General features: G+C 47.3%; 1 protein-coding gene across 1 annotated transcript in view; it reads right to left on the reverse strand.

Annotated features, from left to right (window-relative positions):
• Positions 1-25538, reverse strand: part of TASP1 (taspase 1) — a 317359-nt gene that overhangs the window by 11743 nt on the left and 280078 nt on the right. Inside the window, 2 exon segments of the mRNA XM_030196341.1 lie at positions 25038-25086; positions 25088-25109. Coding sequence (XP_030052201.1) covers positions 25038-25086; positions 25088-25109 — 71 coding nt within the window.

Below are 25538 nucleotides of genomic sequence, written 5' to 3' on the forward strand. Positions count from 1 at the left end.
CCTCAGACCATCACGTGACCTCCCCTTCACTACCAATTATAATGTTCAAGTACATATTGTGTTGTCATTGCAAGTAGTAAACCATGCCATACTTTGTATTGTTGTTCGAATATTTTTACTGCTCTAATTGCCTCCTGCTCATGTTTGATCTATTCTTACTGTACACCGCCTTGAGTGAATTCCATCAAAAAGGCGGTAAATAAATCCTAATAAATAAATAAATAAATAAAATAAATATCACAGATGCATGGTTCAGGGATTCCCATGAATGAGTTCCAAACATACGGGCTGTAATCTATATAGGAAGGATAGAGATAGTCGGAAAAGTGGAGGAACTCTGTATTTGAGAAACAATATCAAAGCGACTGAAATGCTGAGCGCCTGGGGAAAGAAAAAAGCGATATGGATCATCTTGAAAAGAGAAGATGGAACCTGTGTCCACATGGGTGCTGTCTACAGACCTCTAACACAATTAGAGCAACCAGATAAAGATCTGGTTACAGATATCGAAAAGTTGGGAAAAAAAGAGGCGGTGCTGTTGCTGGGACATTTCAACCTGCCGGATGCAGATTGGAAAGTTCCATCTGCGAAACTGAAAAGAAGTAGAGATTGTGGATGCCTTTCAAAGTGCTCTGTTCGGACAAATGGTTACAGAACTCACGAGGGAAACAGCAACGCTGGATCTGGTGTATCTAACATCCGGTTTGGTTTGATATAATAGCTAAAGTGAAGGGCAGCCACTCGTCCTGGATTTAAAACATGCTGACTTTAGTAAAATGGGGGAGTACCTGAAGAGTGAGCTGATGGGATGGGAGGACATATGAGAAGTGGAAAGACAGTGGTCCAGGCTGAAAGGAGCTATAAATATGGCTACTGACCTTTATGCAAGGAGAGTAAAGGAGAGGAGGAGTGGCCTAGTGGTTAGGGTGGTGGACTTTGGTCCTGGGGAACTGAGGAACTGAGTTCAGTTCCCACTTCAAGCACAGGCAGCTCCTTGTGACTCTGGGCAAGTCACTTAACCCTCCATTGCCCCATGTAAGCCGCATTGAGCCTGCCATGGGTGGGAAAGTGCGGGGTACAAATGTAAAAAAAATAAATAAATAAAAGCAAGTGGCTGAGAAAATAAAGGCAAAAGAGTTGGCATTCATGAAATACAGAAAAACTTAAGAAGAGAAACACAGAGGAATATCGGATGAAACTGAAAGAAGCCATCAGAAATATATGTCTGGCGAAAGTGCAAATGGCTAGAAATGTAAGGAGGAGGAGACAAGAATTTTGTTCAAGTATATTAGTGAAAGGAGGAAGGCTAAAAATGGAATTGTGAGACTGAAAGATGCTGTGAACCACTATGTGGAGAATGATGAGGAAAAAGCAAATGTGCTAAACAAATACTTTGCTCACGGAAGAAAATCCCTGTTAAAATCCTGTTGGGTTTTAATCTGCTTTATTTTCCTTTCATGAACCCTTCCCCCACTTTCTCTCAACTGAAAGATTGCAATTTACAAACCACTTCAAGTATAATCTTACCGGTCCCAATTGGCTCTAACATCTACAGGCCTAGTAGGCTGTGGAAAAGAGTTCCTAATTTGTCTCAGTAAGAGCTACAGTTTGTAAAAAGTCACTTGCACTACAATAAGTACAGCATTTGTAGATTTCTTCAAGAATTTCGTTGATCAGTTAAAGCAAATTTTTAAAGTATTGTTTTATACTTGTTCTGCTTTTATATTTAATTCCTAAGGAGATACTCGTTTTTAAAACCTCCTCCTACTTGGCAATTCTATTACTGGAGCAGTGCCTTGCTGACATTCATTAGAAATAACACTCACTTATGTAAAGTATAAATACAATATGGACAGCTGAAGATTAGTCTTAGAGAATGAGACTTCTGAAAAACAGGAGGTGTGGTGTTAAAGAAAAGTCTTTGATTTTATTCTATAAAATCTGGAAATAAATGCTAGATCAAAGAAGCTGAAATCCATGAAAGAGACAAACAGAATCAAAAAAGCTCAGAAACAGGCAAGTTTATGTTTTGAGAAATGTACATGGAAGTGAAGCTTTAAAGAGGAATTTCATGTTTGTATCTGAATTGTTAAAAAATCACTTCTGTATAGCTTTGTAATCCTTAAAACACTTCATAAAGTATTAGCTCTAAAATTAGACAGAAAACTTAAAAGCACTATAGTTTAATTTTAAGAACACTGTAGTAATACTCCATTCACAAGAAGAAACAGTATACATATATTGTGTTTTATGATTAATCCATCACGTTTTTTTACATATTTCAACAGGAACTATAAATTCTGTTCACTTCAGTCCGATTTGTACTAGTTCAGCTGAGGAAGGTTAAAGTTAAAACGTTACAGCCTGCCTAACACAATCAGTCAGTTTATCAGCTACTTCTCTTCTGTAATATATATTTCTGATGACTAACAGCATCTTTTTAGATTCAGTTTTATCTTGGATATACTGGGACTGATACTGTATTAAAAGCAAGTTATCCATTTGCCGGCAGGTGGCAAACGCACTTGCTTATTTATGGATTTTTTTTTGTTGTTGTTTTGTTACATTTGTACCCCGCGCTTTACCACTCATGGCAGGCTCAATGCGGCTTACATATACAGGTACTTATTTGTACCTGGGGCAATGGAGGGTTAAGTGACTTGCCCAGAGTCACAAGGAGCTACCTGTGCCTGAAGTGGGCATCGAACTCAGTTCCTCAGGACCAGAGTCCAGCACCCTAACCACTAGGCCACTCCTCCATTTTTGGCACTTCTAGTAACAAAATCAGGCTGTTACTTGAACAGTCTTCTTTTACCTGTAGAAAAAGGGGTCAGCAGTGGAGTTAGACAAAAGTGAACTAGTCATTTACCTGCCATTCTTTGTTCTCTTTTCTAGCTCCTGCACTCTGGAACTCCCTTCTGCTCCTATTTGCATCAAGAACATATTTTTTCCTGATTCAAAAAATTCTTAAAGACATAGGGCCCTGTTTACTAAGGTGCGCTAGTGATTTTAGCGCACGTGAAAAATTAATACGTACTAAAAAAGTTAAGGGTCCTTTTACTAAGGTGCACCCAAAATGGCCTGCACTGTTGTAGACGTGTATTGGATGCATGCAAGTCCATTTTTCAGCTCACCTGCAAAAAAGGCCTTTTTTTTTGGGACCGAAAATGGACGTGTGGCAAAAAGAAAATTGGCACGCATCCACTTTGGGCTTGAGACCTTTCCGCCACCCATTCACTTAGTGGTAAGGTCTCATGCATTAACCGGGCAGTAATCGTCAGAGCATGTACAATGCTGATTAGTGCCACGCGCCGGAAAAATAAAATATATTTTCCAGCAAGCTTAGTGGACGTGCGTACAAAATGAAATTACTGCCCAGGCCACGTGGTAGTAGTTCCTAATTGGCATGCATTGGGCACACGTAGGTGCCTACGTGGTGTAGTAAAAGGGCCCCTTAGCGTGCCTATAGCGTGGCTTAGTAAACAGGGCCCATAGTTTTTAGAGTAGGCATTTAGAAGTGATGGAGGCAGGTAAAGATGACGCCAACATTATTGCCAATGTCTTTCTCCCTTTTATGTTTGTACAAGCCATTAAGCCCGTTAAAACGGGTGAGCTTTGTGTTTAGAAAAATGTAATGAAATAGTGAAAGGAAGAAATGAGTTGATGTCTACAGTACACCCCTCCATGTCCTCCTAGTTCCAGGCCCCCCTCCTTCCCCCCCTCCCTCCCTGTCCTCGGAGTTCCAGCACTCCGTGCATCTCCTCCGAGTTCCATGCCCCCCTCCGTGTCCTCCTTCCAAGCCCCCCTCCCTCTCTCCCTGTCCTCCGAGTTCCAGGCCCTGCTCTGTGTCCTCCGAGTTCCAGGCCCCTCTCCCCCTTCGAGATCCAGGCCTTTCCCTCTCCCCTCCAAGTTCCAGGCCCCTCTCCCTCCCTCCCCCTTCGAGTTCCAGCCCCCCCTCCAAGTTCCAGGCCCTCCTCCGAGTTCCAGGCCTCCCTCCCTCCCCCTCAGAGTTCCAGGCCCCCCTCCTTGTCCTCAGAGTTCCAGGCCTCCGTGCATCTCCTCTGAGTTCCATGCCCCCCTCCGTATCCTCCTAGTTCCAGGCCCCCCTCCTTGCCTGTCCTCCGATTTTAAAGTTCTTACCTCGGGGTCCGGCGGCAGTGAAAGGCGAACAGGTTGGAGGCTTGAGCCTGCCTTCCCCGTTCCCTTCTCTCTCAGCTAAGAGCTCTGTCTCTGGGGCCACCCTCATTTCCTTTTTCCGCAAGGGCGGGACCAGAGGCAGAGCTGTCAGCTGAGAGAGAAGGGAAGGCAGGCGTGGGTACGGATAAAGACACTTCCCACACTGGACTCTATGGCCGTCCGCTTCTGAGCGAGGGGTGCTGCTGCTGTATCTGCTGTCACCCTCCCCTTAGCAAGGCAAATAACCTCCTTCGGTGGAAGGAGCGGGACAGCGACGCCGGCAATGGATCTGTGAGACCTGCTGCGCATGCGCGGAACGTCGATGGCAGCTGTTCTCTACTGCGAATTTGCAGGTGAGTCGGTCACAGGTCATTTATAGGATAGATCTCCTGCTTTTATTTTATTGCTGTAAACTGGCATGTATGCATGAAAAAACTTTATTAACCCCCCCCCCCCCCTCCTCCCTCACAAAGAATAAGTTATGTATTTAAAGTCTGAACTTCTGGACAGCGTACCTAACTTTAAACTTATAAATGCTGGCATTTGCCACTACTGCTTATACGTATATTCAGCAGTGCTACAAAGATAGTGCCACTGAATTTAAGGGTGCTTAACTATGGGGCTCTTTCACAAAACTGTGCTAAAAGGTGATCTGCACTATTGCTAGTGTGTTGGTTTCCCACGCCCTGAGGCCACCTTTTAACGCAGGAGTAAAATGGCCGATTTTGCCCATCAGCAATAATGGCCACGCACTAAGTTTTCCATTAGCGTGTGAACTCACGCATTAACCCATTAATTCTGAACACGTCAACTCTCCAGCCCCAAACACGCCCCAGTGCTAAAAAATAAAAACTATTATTTAGCCTGAGGGAAGTGCAAGTACATGCCAAAACTACCGTAAGATGCCTCAGCGTACCCCACAAGGTAAAATTATGTATCATACCTGATAATTTTCTTTCCATTAATCATAGCTGATCAATCCATAGACTGGTGGGTTGTGTCCATCTACCTGCAGGTGGAGATAGAGAGCAATCCTTTTGCCTCCCTATATGTGGTCATGTGCTGCCGGAAACTCCTCAGTATGTCGATATCCAAGCTCCATCCGCAGGACTCAGCACTTAGAGAATTACACCCACAAAGGGACACTCTGCCCAGCTCACCACCGCCGAAACGGGGGAGGGGAATTAACCCAGCTCATCCCCACACAAGTGGGGGAGGGGAATCCGTCCAGCTCATCCCCGCGGAGCGGGGGAGGGACACCACCCCGCCGATGCGGGGGGATCTGGCTTATCCTGCAACCGCAACCGCGGGAGGAGCTGACTGACCCTAACACCGCCGAAGCGGGAGGGGTACAAAGCTGCCCTACAGCCACACGAAGTGGGAGGGAGCGCCGGCAGAATTTATGTCTCAATCCAGTCCCGTAAAACGGAGGGGAGAGGAATGCAGCAGCTCACTGTAACACAAACTCGTCTCAACTCTTGAAGAATCCAATTGAAAAAACTTGAACACGAAGTCCTCCTGAACAGGAACTGAAGACTAAACTTGAACCTGAAATGCAACCAGAATATAAACAGTACAGATATCTGGGAGGGGCTATGGATTGATCAGCTATGATTAATGGAAAGAAAATTATCAGGTATGATACATAATTTTACCTTCCATATCATCATGCTGATCAATCCATAGACTGGTGGGATGTACCGAAGCAGTACTCGCCCAGGGCGGGACATTGAAATCCCTGACCGCAACACTGAAGCTCCAAACCGGGCCTCCGCCCGAGCAGCCACAGTCAAGCAGTAATGCCTGGAGAAGGTATGGGCCGATGCCCAAGTTGCCGCTTTGCATATCTCCTCCAAGGAGACGGACCCGGCGCCGCCTGAGCTCTAGTGGAGTGAGCCTTCAGCTGAATAGGCGGCACCTTCCCCGCGGCCACATAAGCCGCTGCAATGGCTTCCTTGACCCATCTTGCCACTGTAGGCTTAGCAGCCTGCAGACCCTTACGAGGACCTGCAAACAGGACAAACAGATGATCCGATTTCCGGAAATCATTGGTCACTTCCAAGTATCTGATGATGACTCGTCTCACATCCAGAAATTTGAGAACAGAGTATTCCTCTGGGTAGTCCTCCCTACGAAAGGAAGGGAGACAGAGCTGCTGATTCACATGGAAGCGAGAAACAATCTTGGGCAGGAAGGAAGGCACTGTGCGAATAGTCACTCCTGCCTCAGTGAACTGCAGAAAAGGCTCTCGAAATGAGAGTGCCTGGAGCTCGGAAACTCTTCTGGCTGAAGTGATAGCCACCAAAAAGACTGTTTTCAACGTCAGGTCTTTCAGAGATGCCCTCGACAAGGGTTCAAAAGGCGGCTTCTGCAAGGCTCTTAGCACCAGGTTGAGATTCCACGCAGGCACCACTGAGTGCAGAGGAGGGCGCAGGTGATTAGCTCCCTTGAGAAAACGTACCACATCTGGCTGCGAAGCCAGGGAAGCACCCTTCAGGCGGCCCATGAAGCAAGCCAGAGCCGCTACCTGGACTTTAAGGGAACTGAGCGACAGGCCTTTCTCCAGACCTTCTTGCAGGAACGCCAGCACTGAAGAAATTGGAGCAGTGAAGGGAGAAAGGGAGCCTGCTTCACACCACGCTGCAAAGATACGCCAAACCCTGGCGCAAGCAGTAGAAGTAGAGCGCTTCCTCGCTCTCAGCATAGTGGCGATGACTTTGTCTGAGAAGCCCTTCTTCCTCAGACGCTGCCGCTCAATAGCCAGGCCGTAAGACCAAAGGGGGAGGGATCCTCCATCACCACGGGACCCTGATGCAACAGGCCCTGCTCCACGGGCAGCCGCAGAGGGTCGTCCACTGAGAGCCTGATCAAATCCGCATACCAGGGACGTCTGGGCCAGTCTGGACCCACCAGGATTATTCGGCCCGGATGCTTTGCCACCCGGTCTAGTACCCTGCCCAACATGGGCCAGGGCGGGAACACATAGAGAAGCTCCTGTGTCGGCCACTGTTGGAGAAGAGCATCTATTCCCAGAGATCGAGGGTCCCGTCCTCTGCTGAAAAAGCGCGGCACTTGGCAATTGGCCGATGACGCCATCAGATCTAGGCTCGGCTGGCCCCAGCGCTTCGTGATGTCCAAGAACGCCTGAGCCGATAACTGCCACTCTCCGGGATCCAAGGTATGGCGACTGAGAAAGTCCGCCTTGACATTCATGACTCCGGCAATGTGGGCCGCTGACAGCTGTTCCAGGTTCGCTTCCGCCCACTGGCATAGATTCATGGCTTCCTTGGCTAGAGGGGCGCTCTTGGTACCTCCCTGGCGGTTGACATAGGCCACAGCCGTGGAGTTGTCTGACAGGACCCGTACTGGCTTCAACGCCAGTACCGGGAGGAACTCCAAAAGCGCCAACCGAATGGCTCTGAGTTCCAGGAGGTTGATAGACCACTTTGCCTCTGCAGGAGACCAGAGCCCCTGCGCTGTCCTTCCCAAGCAGTGGGCTCCCCTTGCCTGTCTTCAGCCACCAGCTCAGCGCCTTGCGCACTGCTGGGTCCAAGGGAAGGCGCACAGCATAATCCTCCGACACCGGAGTCCAGCGCTGCAGCAGAGAGTGTTGTAGTGGTCTCATATGAGCCCTGGCCCAGGGCACTACTTCCATCGTGGCCGTCATAGAGCCCAATAGCTGCACATAGTTCCAAGCCCGAAGCGGAGAGGCTACTAGGAACTGGTCCACCTGAGCCTGAAGTTTGACAATCCGATTGTCCGGCAGGAACACTCTGCCCACTTGGGTGTCGAAACGAACTCCCAGATACTCCAGGGACTGAGTCGGGCGCAGCTGGCTTTTCTCCCAGTTGATGATCCACCCCAGGGAGCTCAAAAGAGCAATCACCCGGTCCACAGCTTTGCCGCACTCTGCATAAGAGGGGGCTCGGATCAACCAGTCGTCCAGATAAGGCTGGACTTGTACTCCTTCCTTTCGCAGGAAGGCCGCGATGACCACCATTACTTTGGAGAAGGTCCGCGGAGCAGTAGCCAACCCGAACGGGAGGGCTCTGAACTGGAAGTGTCGGCCCAGGACTGCAAAACGCAGAAAGCGTTGATGAGGAGGCCAGATGGGAATATGCAAGTACGCTTCCTTGATGTCCAAGGATGCCAGGAACTCCCCTGCCTTCACTGCCGCTATAACAGAGCGGAGAGTCTCCATGCGAAAGTGCCGAACTTTCAAGGCCCGATTGACCCCTTTGAGGTCGAGGATAGGCCGGACAGATCCTCCTTTCTTTGGAACCACAAAGTAAATGGAGTAACGTCCCTTGCCAAGCTGATTTTCTGGCACCGGAACGACCGCACCCAGGCGGATCAGATTGTCCAAGGTCTGCTGCACTGCCACAGCTTTGACCGGAGACTTGCAGGGAGAGAGTACAAACCCGTCTCTTAAGGGTTGGCAGAACTCTAGCTTGTAGCCGTCTCTGATGACTTCCAGCACCCAAGCGTCTGAAGTAACCCTGGTCCACTCGCCCAGAAACGAGGACAGGCGTCCTCCAATCTGCACTGGGCCATGGACCAGGACCCCGTCATTGGGTACGAGACCCTGGGGGAGGACCGGAGGGCGCACCTCCGGGACGGCGGTCTCTGCGAAAGGAATGCTGCTTGGGGGAGAAGTTCCTCTTGAAGGAAGAGGGGGCAGAGGAGCCCGACTTGCCCGGGCGGTACCGACGGGCTTCCTGAAACCGTCCTCTGGAGATACCGGGGCGAGCACTGGCCCGAGCCCTGACCTCTGGTAACCTCTTGCCCTTAGACGTGCCGAGATCAGTCACAATTTTGTCCAGCTCGACCCCAAAGAGCAGCTTGCCTTTAAAAGGCAACTTAGCCAGGCGGGACTTGGAGGCGTGGTCAGCAGACCAATGTTTCAGCCAAAGCCACTGCCTCGCAGAGACTGTCTGAGCCATACCTTTAGCCGAGGCTCTCAAGACATCATACAGTAAGTCTGCCAAATAAGCCAAGCCCGATTCCAGGGCCGGCCAATCAGCCCTCAAGGAAGGATCCGAGGGGGAAGCCCGCTGCACTATCTTCAGGCACGCCCTGGCCACGTAGGAGCTGCAAACTGAGGCCTACAAACTTAAAGCAGCCGCCTCGAAGGACGACCTTAAGGCCGCCTCCAATCTTCTGTCTTGGGCGTCCTTTAGGGCCGTGCCACCTTCCACCGGCAACGCCGTTTTCTTAGTCACCGCAGTGATTAAAGAATCCACGGTAGGCCAAAGAAAGGCCTCCCGTTCACTTTCAGGCAAAGGATAGAGGCGGGACATAGCCCTAGCCACTTTCAGGCTCGCTTCCAGGACATCCCATTGAGCCGAAATTAAGGTGTGCATGGCATCATGCACATGGAAGGTTCTAGGCGGGCGCTTCGTCCCCAGCATAATGGCGGAGCCAACAGGGGCTGAGGGAGAGACGTCCTCTGGAGAGGAAATCTTCAAAATGCTCATGGCCTGCACTAACAGGTTGGGCAAATCCTCTGAGCGAAAGATCCGCGCTGCAGAGGGGTCATCCGCTCCATCCGAGCGGGAATCCGTCTCCTCCAAGGAATCCCCAAAGGACCGTTGGGAGAACTCAGATACGCTGCCCTCATCTACATCAGAGGAGACAGAGTCCTCTAAGCCCTGGGAATCCACCCGAGGGCGTTTACTTCCGGGGACCTCAACCCCTTTGTCGGACAAGGGAGAAGGGGCAGCATTTTGCATAAGGAAGGCCTGATGCAGCAGCAAAATAAACTCGGGGGGAGAAACCCCCCAGACTGTGCACTTCAGCAGCCTGGGCCACAGCCCTAGATGCACCCTCAACCGGCGCTCGCAAGAGCGGGGGAGAAACATGCTGCGCATCCAAGATGGCGTCCGGCGCGACACTCCGCGAAGGAGCCGCGCGGGAAGAACGGCGCTTAACTTTAAACGCTTTTTTGCCGTCGCCCAAATCAAGGGCGGCCATGGCATGAACGTCTCCCAGCTCAAGGGCGGCCCAAGAAGAAGCCGTCCGAGCAGAGTGGCCGGCCAAAATGGCGGAGGCGAGCAGCGGGGGATGGGCGTTTATGGTGGGAAAAACCGCCGCACCGGAGGAAGACCCGGGACACTGACCGGCCTCCGAACTGACACCCACCAAGGGCGAATCAGACTTTAAGACCCCCGCATCCCCGCTAGAGGCGCACACGCAGTCCGGGGAGCGATTCTTCGCGCCCTCGCCCTCCGACGCCATAGGCCACGTGGAGATTGATCGGGGAACCCCCTGCCCACTATAAAAAGGTAAAAATTACCTGCTTCTCGCTCCGAGCTGTAACAAACTGGTGTCCCAGTGAGTAGCTGCAATAAACGTTTTAAATAAACGTCGAAATAAACGCCCTTAAGGACGTTCAAAAAAAATTTTTTTTTTTTTTTAACGGAGCCAGCGGGAGGGGGGAGAAAAGGAGGGACCTGGCGCCACCAGGTTTGCAATTGCTCAAGAAGAGCCCTCAACCCCAGGTACTCAACAAAACCTAAAAATTAGGCTTGGAGACCTAGCCAGAGCTGCTGCTGTGTGTGACCACCACCTGCTGAGATAGAGAACATACTGAGGAGTTTCCGGCAGCACATGACCACATATAGGGAGGCAAAAGGATTGCTCTCTATCTCCACCTGCTGGTAGATGGACACAACCCACCAGTCTATGGATTGATCAGCATGATGATATGGAATAGGCATTTTTAACTTGTAGTAAAGAAGTATTACTTTTTACTTCAGCTTTATAAAAGGGCCCCTATATCTGCAGACAGAGCTTACTGAAAATCCATGCCATTAATTTAGGTGTTTCTAATGTAGTGTAGTGTAGTGTATGTATGTATATTATATTTATACTAGTAAAAAAGGCCAGTTTCTGACACAAATGAAACAGGTGCTAGCAAGGTTTTCCTCGGAGTGTGTATGTTTGAGAGAGAGAGAGAGAGAGTGTGTGTGAGAGATGGAGTGTTTGTGTCATGCAGAGAATGAGAGAGAGACAGAGACAGCGTGTGTTTGTGTGAGAGAGAGTGTGTGAGAGACAGAGTGTCTGTGTGTGTGAGACTGTGTGTGTGTGACTGAGAGATAGAGTGTGATAGACAGGGAGTGTGTCAGAGAGAGTGTATGTGAGAGACAGTGAATGAGTGAGTGAGTGTGAGCCCCCCCCCCTTGCAGGGCCCCCCTCCCCACCTCCCTCTCCCTTGCCCCGCTTCCAGCTATCCATGTCCAGCGACCCTCCTCTCCCCCTGCAGCTACCCATGTCCAGCGACCCTCCTCTCTCCCCCTCCAGCTACCCATGTCCAGCGACCCTCCCCTCCCCCCCCCCGCCTCCACGTCACTGCGCTCCTCCGGGGCCTTACTCCAGTGGCAGTGACGTTGAGGCGAGAGGAGGAGTGGCTGCAGAGACTGCGTTGTAAGACTCAGGCATCTGCGAATGATTTGGGCTGGTTTTAAAAACATTTACCGCTTCTTTTCTTTTTGTAGCGGCCGCTGCTGCTCAACAGGAGAAGCAGCAGCGGCCGGACAGCGTTACTACTGGCATCTGCGGGTGGCGGTGGGGTTTGATGCACCGGGGGGGGGGGGGGGGGGGGGGGGTGTTGATATGCTTCGGGTGGGGGGAGGGGGGTGTTTGATGTGCCGAGTGGGGGGGGGGGGGGGGGGTTGTAGTTTTTTGATGCGCCGCTCCCTGCCACTTGCTCCGAAGTGGCAGGGAGCGGCGCACTGACAGCTGATTCCCAGGGAGGAGTAGGGAAACACGTTCCACGTTCCCCCTGCCTGGGAATCAGCTGTTAGTGACGCCATCCTGGCTACGGAGCCTAGCTCAGCAACTCCAGGAGCCATGGACACAGGCAGTCCCACATTAGAACGTTGGTGGTGAGAATTATTATATAGGATTTTAAGATTTATTAACTATCTCTAGGAAATTCACTCAAGGCAGTTTACATGTATACATTTGTATGTAGTAATCAACTATGATTAACTGATGATTAGAAAAGTGATATGAAAATTTGTTAAATTTATACATCTGCACAGAGATACACTAGCTGACATATTGTAGAGTGCTTGAAGTAGGGCAGTATGTACCGATATGCTCTACTGGCAGTTCTCCATCCAACTTCAGCCCTAATGAAAAGGAAGAAACAGCTGCAGACAACTGAGTTCATCCCACCAGCAGCCAAAGAAAGGCCTCAGGAAAATAGCAAGAACACATGTTCCTAACCTCTGTGGCCTGCTTCTCTTTCACAGCAATCTGCTCTTCCCTACTAACCAAGAGCCATAGGGAAATGCCATGGCCCAAAAGAAGTGTAGGAAGCAAGGAGGAAAAACAGGGACATCTAATCTGAGGTTTTTTTTTTTTTAATACTGCATTGCTGGTCTACCAAGCAAAGGACCAATTTATGTGACAAACAGTGCGAAAATAAATGACAACATATAAAAATATTCAAATAATAAATACAAATATATTCAAAACACATGGAAATATAAAAATCATACTTATGTTAACATGAAGATAAAAAGTATGGGGACAAGAATATAGGACAGAAGGGAGAGGGAATAGAATGGTGACAGAAGGTGCAAGAATAATTAAGAACTGAGACAACATGAAGGTTGAAAGCATTAGACAGCAATACAGAGAAGAAGTGAATGAGTTGGGTGCTGAAATGGAAACAGAAGGGGCAATGAAGATTAGAGAGCCCAGCAGGAAAAGGAATAAGGTGGTACCCTCACCTTTTATCTACTTCAAACTCTGTCTGTAAATTGTAGGTGGTGCTGTCTATAAATTTTTAAAAAATAAATATATATACACATACAAATCCAAAAACCTATGGGGGTCTTTTACTAAGGCGCGCTAGCGTTTTTAGCATGCACTAAAAATAGGTGCGTGGTAAACTCTAGAGGAGCCAATATATTCCTATGGATGTCTCTAGCATTTAGCATGTGCCTATTTTTAGCATGTGCTAAAAATGCTAGTGCGCCTTAGTAAAAGACCCCCTATGTGCACTGTTATGGAATACACCCGAAGTGCACCCAAGTTAGGCACAGGTATTTAGGTTTTAGGTGGCCTAAATGGGTACACCTAAATTTTAGGCGCATGAATGACACATGCACATCCTATATAGTAATTCTCACCTCCAACGTTCTGTCTTGCCTGGGACCGTGGCTCCCTCGGAGTTGGTCTGCTAGGCTCCGTAGATCAGACTGACGTCATTGGCCGCACTATGACATGATCCCGGGTGAGAAAAAAACCCACACAGCTGATCCAACCCCACAAACAGCAAAAGGCTCGAGACAAGCAACCAGTGGATAAAAAAACCCAACAACTCGCTGAACATGTCGCACCCCTTCCGAGGCCATCACCACCGCCGATACCAACCAGCCTCCCAGGCCGCAGCACTACGGGCGGGCAGTCCGGGCGTGAAGACAACAGTAGCAGCGGCGGGAGACAACAGTTGCGGCTCCCGCCGCTGCTGAAGGAGCTCCGGGATGAAAATGTGTAGCGCGAGGAGTGGCGTCGGCGGCACCGTAGCGAAACCGGAAGTGGTGAGCCGGCTTGCGGTGCCGGCTAAAAAGAAAGAAAGGCAACAGGGAGCATTTGGAAGAGGGGAGGGAGGGGACGACCGTGACACTCAGAGCTCCAAAGACGCAGCCTAAATGGCTGCAGGGCGGGCACTCCAGTCGCGAAGACAACAGTAGCGGCGACGGGAGAGAACATTTGCGGCTTCCGCCACAGCCGAAGGAGCTCCGGAAGGACAATGTGGAGCGCGAGGAGCGGCGTCAGTGGCAGTAATGGAAGAGTGCAAAGAGAGAGAGAGAAAGATGTATTTCTCCATTCCTCTCAGTACTGACGGCAGATTTCCCCTTATCTCTGTGACTTTACTGACAAACAGAACTGGACATTACCTTAGAATGTGTGAAGATGTCACTGTGCCATAGAAAATCCTTCAGATCTAAAAACATTCTTTTCCTTTAAATCTACACTACTCTCGGGCTATAACGCTGGTTTAGCAAGTAGGCGTTATAAGGATGAGCTTTATAATATGCATGTGATGGGAATATTCAGTTTACGAGAACATGGTTCAAAATCTCTTATGCCTTCGTTTTCAGAACTATATCTTAATTTTTTGGATGAAGGCTCCAGTCACAGCAACCTTTTTATATGGAGAGGGATGGGGGGGGGGGGGGGGAAGGAAGGGATGAGGGGGGTGGTGTGGAAGGCAGGGATGGGGGTGACCCTGGAACAATGACCCACACACTCTCATTCTCACACACACTCTCTCATGGAGAGACTCGCACCCAGTCTCACTCTGTCACACACACACATGCACATTCACTCTCTCTCTCTCACACAGTCACTCTCACACACACTCTCTCAAATATACACACTCCAAGGAGAACCTTGCTAGCGCCCGTTTCATTTGTGTCAGAAACAGGCCTTTTTTCCCTAGTATTCTATAAAGTACGTCGAACTTTAAGCGTAGTTTATAGAATCACGCTAACTGCATGATTTTATAGCACTGATTTTTAAGATGCCATATATAGAATTTCCCCCAGTATACATATATAATCAGAATAGATGTCAATTTCAATGAGAATCTTTAACCGAACTTTCAGCAGCTATTTTGAAAAGTAAACAGAATAGAAATTGACATTTTTAAGATGTACTGAACTATTAAGCATTTGGACAGGTCTGAGCATCTCATAGGCTGATAAAAGCCTTTAAGTCTCCTTTAAATACATCCTCCACTCTGGGTCATTTTTGGTTGAAGCAAATTGTTTCATATATTCTGTATGCAATTAGAGGCTATCTGCACAACTAAAGAATTATGAAGATCATCCTATAAAAATATGACATTGTGATGCTGAGGATCTCAGGATGACTCTGAAGTGTATATTTGCGAAGGCTGAAGACAGCCTGTATGCAAACATCTGAAATTTCAATAGCAGAATTCTAGAGCACCTGTTGCACTAGTATCTCATGAGAAACAGGGCTTGTGAGTTACGCCACTGATTATATGCCCAACCCAACAGTTGTAACCACAGTAAAATACTTAATAGTCATTTGGACAAAAGACAAACCAGCACTAAGGCAAATTTGTCTTTGCCACCCACCCATCGTTGTCTATTTTCAGCTCAGCATCCCTTCTTTTAACTTTGTCTTGCTCAGAATACAGCATAATTCCTGCTTTTATGACAGAATAGATTATTTATATGATCAATAGAAGTCAGCAGCCCAGGCATTTTGGGGTTTTCTCTGGAAAGCATTTGCAGCCACAGACTCAAAGGAGGACGAAAGGGAGATGGATTAACTCTTTTTAAGGAAGGTCAAAAACATAATTTAAAAGTGAACTGAGAAGAGCAGCTGTATCTGTCAACCCAATCAAGATTACCAGCTGGAGAATTTACCAGCAATATGAAAACAATGTACACCAGATGCCGGACCATGCAATTGACAAGGCAAATATTCTAGCTAGAGCTCTCTGTTAGTATATTGAAGATCTCCTTAGATCACTACCGACTAGAAATGACAAGAGCATTTAAAGTTTTATAAATAATGCTGTATTAAACAAAACTGATTTATTCCTAATACTAAACAAACTCTCCTTATTAATGTCTAAGTCAGAATAAACTGACTGTAAGGAGATAGTAGTACACATATGATGTTCAATTATTAAGAAACGTTTTGAAATATTTACTACTTGTTTCAAGCCTAATAGGGGTAAAGGGGTCATGGATTTGATATGCCACCTTTCTGTGGTATACATATATTATAGACATTCACAATACCCGGTGCTAATGCATTCTTATTCAATACCTTCAATCAGAAAAGCAGGCTTCAAACTAATACATTTTCTTCTGACCTCAGTGGCGACTCGTTTCAAAACAGCTCAAATGCCCTTGGCTCGCCTGCCTCCTCATTGGTCAATAACACATTTTAATCAACAACAGCATTACTTCTTTTTATGCATTTTTCAGCTTTTATATCAAATCACTCAGATTTGAACACTTAAGTCTATACTTAGCTTTTGTTCAGAAGCTGGACCACTTGCCAACATGCAGCATGTTTCGCAATCTTACTGCATCAGGGTTCAGTCCGCTGCCAACGTCCCATACAATTAATGAATGGGACGTTGGCAGAGGACCGAACCCTGATACAGTAAGATTGCAAAACGTGCTGCATGTCGGTGAGCAGTCCAGCTTCTGAACAAAAACTAAGTACAGTTTAAGTACAACCTTAAGTGTTCAAATCTGAGTGATTTTGTTGCCAGTCTAAGTAGCGTACTATGCCATACTACGAACTGTTACTTGAATATAATTGATTACTGTAATTGTCTGTTGCCTATGTTTAACTTATTCTTGTTGTACACTGACTTGGGTGAATTTCTTCAAAAGGCAGTAAATAAATCAAATAATACAAACTATGGACCAGGATTAACCATGGAATAGGTTTTGTTTGAATTTAAACTCCAGAGTTGCCAATTTACCCAGTTCCAGGAGGGAGACTTTTTGACCAGTCCTGGTTTAAAAACTTACATCCCAAAGCAGTATGGTATTAGTAATCCCCGATTCTACCTATTGAAATCAGTACTGCAGATCCCATAGTGCATCAGGATGAGGCTGGCAGAGAGAACTGGCTTAAAATCCCCCTGCTTGAACTGGGTAATTGGAAGCTCTGAAACTTAATGCTGTAGTTACTTTTAAAATTACATTCACACATTTAAAATCAGCATTAACACCTACTGGAATAACTAATCTAGATTTCAAATGATGTCCCTGAGTGGGATTAGTTACTCTACGATTAATGCTTAACTCATTCTCCAACCAGTGGCATTCCTAGCCTGTTCACCTCCCAAGGCGGGTTGCTGCTGCACTCCCCCCCCAAGAGCGTTACCCCCTCCCCGAAGTGCATCAACCCCTTCCCCAGCATGTCACCTCCACCCAGAAGTTCATCACCAGATCTTTCCTCCCAGCAAGGGGGCGTGCAGAGCAGGCATGCGGCTATCGGCTCTGCCGGTATCCTGTCCCAGAAGAAGAAGGGGGCAGGGAACCAGCAGAGCCGACAGCCGCATGCCTGCTCTGCGCATCCCTTGCTGCCTGCACCTGGGGTAGTCTTCCCCCACCGCGCCGCCTTTGGTTTGCTACTGTCTCTACCTGTTCACCCTCCAATTTTTGCGCCTCTGCTCTTCCTCTCTCAGATCATCACCTGATCACCTTCACACTTCATCACCCTCCCCCTCAGTCCCGCCCAACACTAACCACTACTTTCAGGAATCTCCAGGTAGTCGACCCTCCCACCTTATCCTCTAGTATCTCTAATCTCCTCCCGTCCATCATGTCCTCCGAGTCTGTCTCTACTTACAATGCCACTCTCTCCTCTGCTCTGGACACCCTTGCACCATCCATCTCCCGTCCCACAAGGCGTACTAATCCCCAGCCTGGCTGACACCTTGCATCTGATACCTTCGCTCCTGCGCCCGATCTCTGAATGCCTCTGGAGGAAATCCTTCAGAGTACATTCTCATGGATCTTCTTCCACCCCCATCCCGCTCTCTGTTGGAGTTCCTCAGGGATCTGTCCTTAGTACATAAGTAGTGCCATACTGGGAAAGACCAAAGGTCCATCTAGCCCAGCATCCTGTCACCGACAGTGGCCAATCCAGGTCAAGGGCACCTGGCACGCTCCCCAAACGTAAAAACATTCCAGACAAGTTATACCTAAAAATGCGGAATTTTTCCAAGTCCATTTAATAGCGGTCTATGGACTTGTCCTTTAGGAATCTATCTAACCCCTTTTTAAACTCCGTCAAGCTAACCGCCCGTACCACGTTCTCCGGCAACGAATTCCAGAGTCTAATTACACGTTGGGTGAAGAAAAATTTTCTCCGATTCGTTTTAAATTTACCACACTGTAGCTTCAACTCATGCCCTCTAGTCCTAGTATTTTTGGATAGCGTGAACAGTCGCTTCACATCCACCCGATCCATTCCACTCATTATTTTATACACTTCTATCATATCTCCCCTCAGCCGTCTCTTCTCCAAGCTGAAAAGCCCTAGCCTTCTCAGCCTCTCTTCATAGGAAAGTCGTCCCATCCCCACTATCATTTTCGTCGCCCTTCGCTGTACCTTTTCCAATTCTACTATATCTTTTTTGAGATACGGAGACCAGTACTGAACACAATACTCCAGGTGCGGTCGCACCATGGAGCGATACAACGGCATTATAACATCCGCACACCTGGACTCCATACCCTTCCTAATAACACCCAACATTCTATTCGCTTTCCTAGCCGCAGCAGCACACTGAGCAGAAGGTTTCAGCATATCATCGACGACGACACCCAGATCCCTTTCTTGATCCGTAACTCCTAACGCGGAACCTTGCAAGACGTAGCTATAATTCGGGTTCCTCTTACCCACATGCATCACTTTGCACTTGTCAACATTGAACTTCATCTGCCACTTGCACGCCCATTCTCCCAGTCTCGCAAGGTCCTCCTGTAATCGTTCACATTCCTCCTGCGACTTGACGACCCTGAATAATTTTGTGTCATCGGCGAATTTAATTACCTCACTAGTTATTCCCATCTCTAGGTCATTTATAAATACATTAAAAAGCAACGGACCCAGCACAGACCCCTGCGGGACCCCACTAACTACCCTCCTCCACTGAGAATACTGGCCACGCAATCCTACTCTCTGCTTCCTATCTTTCAACCAGTTCTTAATCCATAATAATACCCTACCTCCGATTCCATGACTCTGCAATTTCTTCAGGAGTCTTTCGTTCTTGGACCCCTTCTTTTTTCAATCTATACCTTTTCCCTGGGCTCGCTGATCTCATCTCATGGTTTCCAATATCATCTTTATGCTGATGACACCCAGCTTTATCTCTCCACACCAGACATCACTGCAGAAACCCAGGCCAAAGTATCAGCCTGCTTATCCGACATTGCTGCCTGGATGTACAACGTCCACCTGAAACTGAACATGGCCAAGACCGAGCTCATTGTCTTTCCACCCAAACCAACTTCTCTCCCTCCACTCTCTATTTCAGTCGATAACACCCTCATCCTTCCCGTCTCATCTGCCTGCAACCTCGGAGTCATCTTCGACTCCTCCCTCTCCTTCTCTGCCCATATCCAGCAGATAGCCAAGACCTGTCGCTTCTTTCTCTATAACATCAGCAAAATTCGCCCTTTCCTCTCTGAGCATACCACCCGAACTCTCATCCACTCTCTCATTACCTCTCGCCTTGACTACTGCAACCTACTCCTCACTGGCCTCCCACTTAACCATCTATCCCCCCTTCAATCTGTTCAGAACTCTGCTGCACGTCTTATCTTTCGCCTAGACCGATATGCTCATATCAACCCTCTCCTCAAGTCACTTCACTGGCTTCCGATCAGGTACCACATACAGTTCAAGCTTCTCCTACTAACCTACAAATGCACTCAATCTGCAGCCCCTCACTACCTCTCTACCCTCATCTCTCCCCTTATGCTCCTACTTATAACCTCCGCTCACAGGACAAATCCCTCCTCCACCACAGCCAACTCCAGACTCCGCCCTTTCTGCCTCGCCTCACTCTATGCTTGGAATAAACTCCCTGAGCCCATATGCCAAGCCCCCTCCCTACCCATCTTCAAATCCTTGCTCTAAGCCCACCTCTTCAATTTCGCTTTCGGCACCTAACCATTGTACCTCTATCCAGGAAATCTAGACTGCCTCAATCTTGATTGACTGCACTTTTTGTCCTTTAGATTGTAAGCTCCTTTGAGCAGGGACTGTCCTTCTTTGTTAATTGTACAGCGCTGCGCAACCCTGGTAGCGCTTTAGAAATGTTAAATAGCAGTAGTAGTAGTAGTCTCCAAGTTCTCATCAAGTGCAACTCTCACAAAAAAATGAATGCCTTCAGCACTATAGCAAAGTTAAGATAGAAAGAGACAGTAAGTGGGAAGATGAGAGCATAAGTTTCCCAAGAGAGATATGTGATTGAAAATAAATGGGAACTGGAAGTATAGCTCCACAAGAGTTGGAAATATACGGCTACAAAACTCCTTGATGACTCAAATGGTAGTTGCCCTTAATAGGATATGTGTGTAGAAAACACAAGGCAGATGAAAAATCTTCACAACCTTTTACATTTTTCACATTCTGCTGTCTAAAAAGTACCTTTCCAAATGCATTACAGTAGGAATTAGTTTCACTGATCTACGTGATATACTCTACATGTTCAATGTAATAGGACAATTAAAGAAAAATATTCAAAACATAATTAAGAATAAGAAAGTGAAAAAGTCTTCACTGTTTAAGTCTTCACACCTTTTTTTCCAATTTATTTTTATTGAAGGTCACAGAATGCATACATAAAAGATTCAACAGTGTTTGACATTATTACTTTTGTTTACATTTTGGCAACAAACATCCCATGATCTTCAGCAGAACATCTAACAGATTCTGAACAATATCCCAAATCCCTCCATCCCACCTCACCCATCCATCCCACACCCCAAATCAGAGTCTACACCAAACAAGGAAACTATTATCCATTCAAAAAGGGGGGACCAACATTGGAGAAAGCGGATTCCCTGACGTGAACACAAGTCATGAATATCTTTACGTTCCAGAGCACTTAACATGATCATGCCAGACCACCAATGTTGTATATGGGGCGATCAGGTTGCAGTCACCTGCTAAGAATGATCTTCTTGCTCACTATCACCGCCCGCCTCAGAAAGCCCTTCAGTCCTGCTCAGGCTGGTCCCTGCAAATGAAAGGAATGAAACAAAATAGGGTTGGGCCTCCACAACTTGGACACACAAGCACATAATTGAGTCCAAAAGTCCAAAATTGGGGGAGAAAAACAGAACATGTGGCCCAGATGTGCTCCCATCCCCGAACACTTCGGACATTCATCATCAAGATGCAGAGTAGCTTTAAATGCTCTATGGGGAGAGACATAGAGGCGCATAAGGAATTTAAATTGCAGTTCCCAATAATCAGCGCTCCCCAGAGTCTTGTATGTATTTAGCAAACATGATTGAATATGTGTATCCTGGATGTGGACCTCCAGCTCGAGAGACCATTTCATAGCTAAAGGTCTGTAGGCAATCGTAAATGAATTCTCCCGTAGGTGACCAGCTGTTGGGCATCCAAACCATACATTTCCACAAGACGTTTCCACACTTCTGAGGTCAATGAAGCTCGAGGCAGAGAAACAATATAGTGAAATAATTGGTAGTAGGAAAAAAAGTCTCGAGCAGAGAGGTGGTGGCTGACCCGCAGATCAGTGAACGATTTTAAGGGCGCCATCCTCTTCAGTACATGGAAAAGGTAAACCAGTCCTGCTGCTTCCATCTACAGAGGGCTGGCGATGAACTCCCCACTGTGAAGTCTGCATTCCCTGAAATCGGTAGTAAAGGGATTACCTGCGGGTTTAGTGTGTGGAATTTACATATCCATTGCCAAGTTTTACGCAATGGTTACAGGATAGGGGCAAAATGCTCAGGTGTGCTCACCTTCCCCGGATGGGCAGGCAAACCAAAAACTAAAATGGTTGGGACCCAGCAATGTATGTTCAGTGTGGTGTAAGAGAAGAATGTTGTGCCCCTAAACCAATCTGTCAAGTGTCGCATACCGCCAGCCACGAATAGCATCTTAACACTGAGCTCCCCCATGCCACCCTTAAGCCTGGGTAAGTATGTTTGAGGAAAGAGAGACACAAGCCGGCGGCCCTTCCACAAAAAGCTCTTCACCAAGTGATGCAGTACGAGTTCATCCTTACGCAACAAGAGAAGTAGACAGGACCTGGACCACATAGGTTCACTTAGGTATTAGTATCATATTGTAAAGAGCAACCCGACCCCATAAGGAAAGTGGCAGCATCTGCTACATTGACAACGAGGCCTTTGTTGTAGCCCATAAAGGTGCAAAGTTAATAGTATATAATTTCTTCAAGTCTACTGGGATGTAGATGCCTAGGTACTTAATCTGGGGGTGGCTCATCGAAGTGGGAATTCCCCAGTCCAATTATCACAGATGGAGGCCTGTATCGGCAAGGCAACTGACTTTTGTAAATTTAACCTAAAACCCAAGAAAAAAACCAAATTCCAAAATAGTATCCAATAAACGTGTTAAGGAATGCTGTGGACTAGTGAGAGTAAGAAAAATATTGTCTGCATAGGCTAGGGCTTTAATGGCAAGCTAGGGGAGGAAGATGCCCGAGATTTTGGGGTCTCTGGCAATAGTGCGGAGCAGGGGTTTTATATACAAGAGAAACAGTAATGGAGATAAGGGGCATCCCTGCCTAGTACCTGTGCCTACTGGGAAGGTTGGAGATCGCAGCCCATTAACTAACAAGGTAACTGACAGCATCGAGTACAGCGCTAGCATCGCTTGGAGAAACCAACCCTCCATCCCCACATACTGCAACACTGCAAATAAGTAGTCCCTGCGTACAAAATCAAAAGCTTTTTCAGCATCAAGGCTGGCCAACATCAATGACTCCTGGGAGGCCCAGCTCTGCGCCACAGCCAGCAGTGCTCTACGAACATTCAGACACGGATGGTGCCCCTTAACGAACCCCACCTGATGGTCCCCCACTAAACCCGGGATGTGCTTGGCCAGTCTTTCTGCCAAAATCTTCGCTAGAATCTTAATATCCACATTGAGTAGTGAAATTGGCCTAAATGCTGCGGGGGAGTCCAGGGCCTTACCGGGCTTCGGTATAAGTGTAATAAGGGCTTCATTAGCCTGAGGAGAAAAAGCACCCCAGAGACTGCTGCCTCATAATAGGCCGTAAGTGGGGCACATATGTATAATATTCTGAAGAAAACCCATCAGACCCCGGTGAGGTGCCCAATGAGACAGATTTTATTGCTAGTTGCACTTCTCGCACGCGCAATGGGGCACTTAGGTGATTGCATGCCTCTGGGGGAAGTTTCGGGATGCCCGAATCCTCAAGATAATCCGTCTGGTACAGTAGAGAAAAATAGTCATTAAACATTTGCTTAATATCCGCCGGGCGGTGTTTACAAGAGCCATCTGAGGGCACTAAAGTGGGGATAAATGTTCTAGGTGACCATGCCTTCACCACCAGGGAGAATAATTTGCCTGTCCGGTTGCCATAACAATAGTATTGAAAACGGCGAAAAAACAACTGCTTCCTTGTGCGCTCATGAATCAGCGAGTTCAAAGCAGCCAATGTGGCCATCATGGTCTCATACTTAGCAATCGAGGGGCATGCCATATGGGCTTGCTTAGCTTGTTTATAACGACGCTCCAATAAGATTATTCCTTGGGAAAGTCTTTTGTTATGGGAGCACATATAACTAATTATTTCACCTCGCATCACAGCTTTCGAGGTTTGTCACTATGCTGCAACCCAGCCCTAACAACTATCAGCCTGAATCATTGCAAGATATTACAGCTTTTCATGCACAGAAATTAAATATCAAACAGTTTAAAATAGCTATAGTGTTCTTTGGAAGATCTTTACATGGCTCAGAGGTTCTACTACTACTACTTTAGCATTTCTATAGCGCTACAAGGCGTACACAGCGCTGCACAAACATAGAAGAAAGACAGTCCCTGCTCAAAGAGCTTACAATCTAATACATTAGACTCGCGATAATAGATTAATCTCTTTAGATTAGACTCGCAATCCAAATCAAATTTTACCCCACACATACCATATTTTTCGGACTAAGACGCACCGGACCATAAGACGCACCTAGGTTTTAGAGGAGGGAAATAGGAAAAAAAAATTTTTCCTTTTTCCCTCCTCTAAAACCTAGGTGCTCCGGTGCATCTTGTCCGAGTTCGGGATCGCCCTCCCCCCGGCCCTGTCACCACTTCTCCCCTACTCACGTCACGCGATCTTCCCTGGTGGTCTAGTGACGTCGGGGCAGGAAAGAGCCCCCTCTTTCCTGCCCAGCGCGCTGCTCTCCGCCCTCCTGTATGCTGCCTGACGGTCTCGGCAAGATTCAAAATGGCCACCGAGAATTGAAGTCTCGGCGGCCATTTTGAATCTCGCCGAGACCGTCAGGCTGCATACAGGAGGATGGAGAGCAGCGCGCTGGGCAGGAAAGAGGGGCTCTTTCCTGCCCCGACGTCACTAGACCACCAGGGAAGATCGCGTGACGTGAGTAGGGGAGAAGTGGTGACAGGGCCGGGGGGAGGGCGATCCTGAACTCGGGGGGAGGGCGATCCCGAACTTGGGGGGAGGGCGGGAGGGAGGGAAATCGCTACCTTCGGACTATAAGACGCACCCCCCATTTTCCTCCCAAATTTGGGGGGAAAAAGTGCGTCTTATAGTCCGAAAAATACGGTACCTCATGAGTTCAGTATGGCTTACAAAATGAGATAACTAAGCATACCTAGGAAATAACAATAATCATACTTAGAAACACAGAAATATGACAGCAGATAAAGGCCAAATGGCCCATCTTCCGTAACCCTTAACACAACATCAACACTGAGCTACGTACTTCTTAAACAATTAGGTCTTCAATAATTTGCAAAATATACCATAATTAGGTTGATTTCTAATTTCACCTGGAAGCTCATTCCAATACTTATCAACCTGACACATACATGTAGGCTGAAAAGAGCTTCTTGTAAACAACCTTCCTGGGATTGGGATAATGCAATGTTAAAAATTCCCTAGATTCTGGGCTCAAATTTCTAGCTTATAAATGAAAAAGTAAAAACATACAACTGAACGTATAACTAGATAACTTGCATGAAGCCACATCCTGGGGAGTTTTCACTATTGCTTGCCTACACCAAAACAGTTTTCAAAATGAGGGCCAAGCTGTTCGTCAGTCTTAAGTTCATTTGTGTCTTACCTTGGCTTTGCCATCTTGAGCTGACATGTACCCAACACACATGCTTTCTGGTGTGACTCCACAGGAACTCCACTAGAAAGTAAAAATTAACACAAACAAATTTAGGGGTAATTCTATAACATAGGCTCCAATTCCGCCTGTATATGTTTAGAACAGGGGTCCTCAAATCCAGTCCTTGAGATCCATAACCCAGTCTGGTTTTCAGGATTTCCACAATGAATATGCATAAGATTTATCTGCATTCACTGCATCCAATGCATGCAAATCAATCTCACATATATTCATTGTAGAAATCCTGAAAACCAAGCTGGTTTGTGGATCTTGAAGACTGGATTTGAGGACCCCTGGTTTATAGCAGCAGCATTTATGTGCACATCTATGCACATACATGTAGAATTACCAGAATTCTGCCTATGTGCTTGTGATAGCATGAACTAACAGCCAAGCATGGACCCTTCACAGACACAGGCAGCAGACAAGGAAACCCAAAAGAAAAGTCTT

This window comes from Microcaecilia unicolor, chromosome 3 (genome assembly GCF_901765095.1).
Source record: "Microcaecilia unicolor chromosome 3, aMicUni1.1, whole genome shotgun sequence".
Classification (NCBI taxonomy): domain Eukaryota; kingdom Metazoa; phylum Chordata; class Amphibia; order Gymnophiona; family Siphonopidae; genus Microcaecilia; species Microcaecilia unicolor.